Source organism: Etheostoma spectabile, chromosome 8 (assembly GCF_008692095.1).
Source record: "Etheostoma spectabile isolate EspeVRDwgs_2016 chromosome 8, UIUC_Espe_1.0, whole genome shotgun sequence".
Classification (NCBI taxonomy): Eukaryota; Metazoa; Chordata; class Actinopteri; order Perciformes; family Percidae; genus Etheostoma; species Etheostoma spectabile.
This window is the reverse complement of record NC_045740.1, coordinates 27,987,538-27,988,357: the sequence shown is the minus strand read 5'-3', so window position 1 is coordinate 27,988,357 and position 820 is coordinate 27,987,538. Positions and strand designations below refer to the sequence as shown.

The window sequence follows — 820 nt, the reverse complement described above, 5'->3', positions numbered from 1 at the left end:
GAGCACCATGTCATGGGACCTTTTAGAAAACAATAAACCTGGAAAACATCCATTGAAATAAAGTGCTTGATTTGTAATTTAAGACCGCCATGGTGCTAGTGGTAGAGGGAAGGTGCATGGTCTGCACGTGAACTGCAGCGTCTCCAGCAACAGAGAGCTGCCTGTGGACGCCCGTCTGTAAATGGTGCCGGGAAAAAACTATCAGGCAAACGCAGCAGCCGCAAATAACGCAAATATCAGCCAGATACATCAACCGGCCGATAAAATCGGTCTATCCCAGATTCTCTCTCTTCAAACACTCCCTTTTATCTCTAAGTGCTCTACTAGGAAATGTGCCTGCATGTGATTTCAGTCCCAATTCCTCTAGTACTAATGGGATAAGAGGTTCTCAACAACTGAATGGAAAGGGACTCCTCTATTCTGCAATACATTTTATTATTAATAACTATTGGCATTTAACACCAGGTAGAGTGTTGGTCTTATGTGTATGTTGGCAGTATTTATTTTCTATGTATTGCTTTTATCTTTATATTTGGTACCTCATTGTATTGTGCTTTTATTGTGTTATCTATTTATTCTGTATTATCTTTTTTGTGTAGCACTTGTGTTAAAATCGTGCTGTATAAATAAAGTGGATTGGAATGGATAACTCTCTGTGCTTTTTGATAACAATGTTAATGGGTTAACTTAATCTATGGTCTTATTTAACCCCTATATAGCTTATAGCTTATATAGTGCATTGGAAGTTATTTCATGTTTTCCTATTTGCTTTAGGGAGAGTATATATCGTCTACTGCCCCAAACCACGCCAGAAAACGTC

At 38.7% G+C, this 820-nt stretch overlaps 1 protein-coding gene and 1 long non-coding RNA gene across 16 annotated transcripts in view; one reads left to right on the top strand and one right to left on the bottom strand.

The window, feature by feature from the left end:
- Positions 1-264, bottom strand: part of LOC116694334 (uncharacterized) — a 15,241-nt gene extending 14,977 nt beyond the window's left edge. The window contains exon 1 of the long non-coding RNA XR_004333112.1: positions 255-264. This is a non-coding gene — a long non-coding RNA (uncharacterized LOC116694334). The remainder of the gene's footprint in view (positions 1-254) is intronic.
- The window catches only part of mical3a (microtubule associated monooxygenase, calponin and LIM domain containing 3a), a 192,945-nt gene that overhangs the window by 142,019 nt on the left and 50,106 nt on the right, over positions 1-820 (top strand). For all 15 annotated transcript variants that reach the window (XM_032524024.1, XM_032524025.1, XM_032524023.1 and 12 more), the window contains exon 10: positions 775-820. This exon is cut by the window's right edge and continues 81 nt beyond it. In XM_032524024.1, the coding sequence (XP_032379915.1) occupies positions 775-820 (46 nt within the window). The remainder of the gene's footprint in view (positions 1-774) is intronic.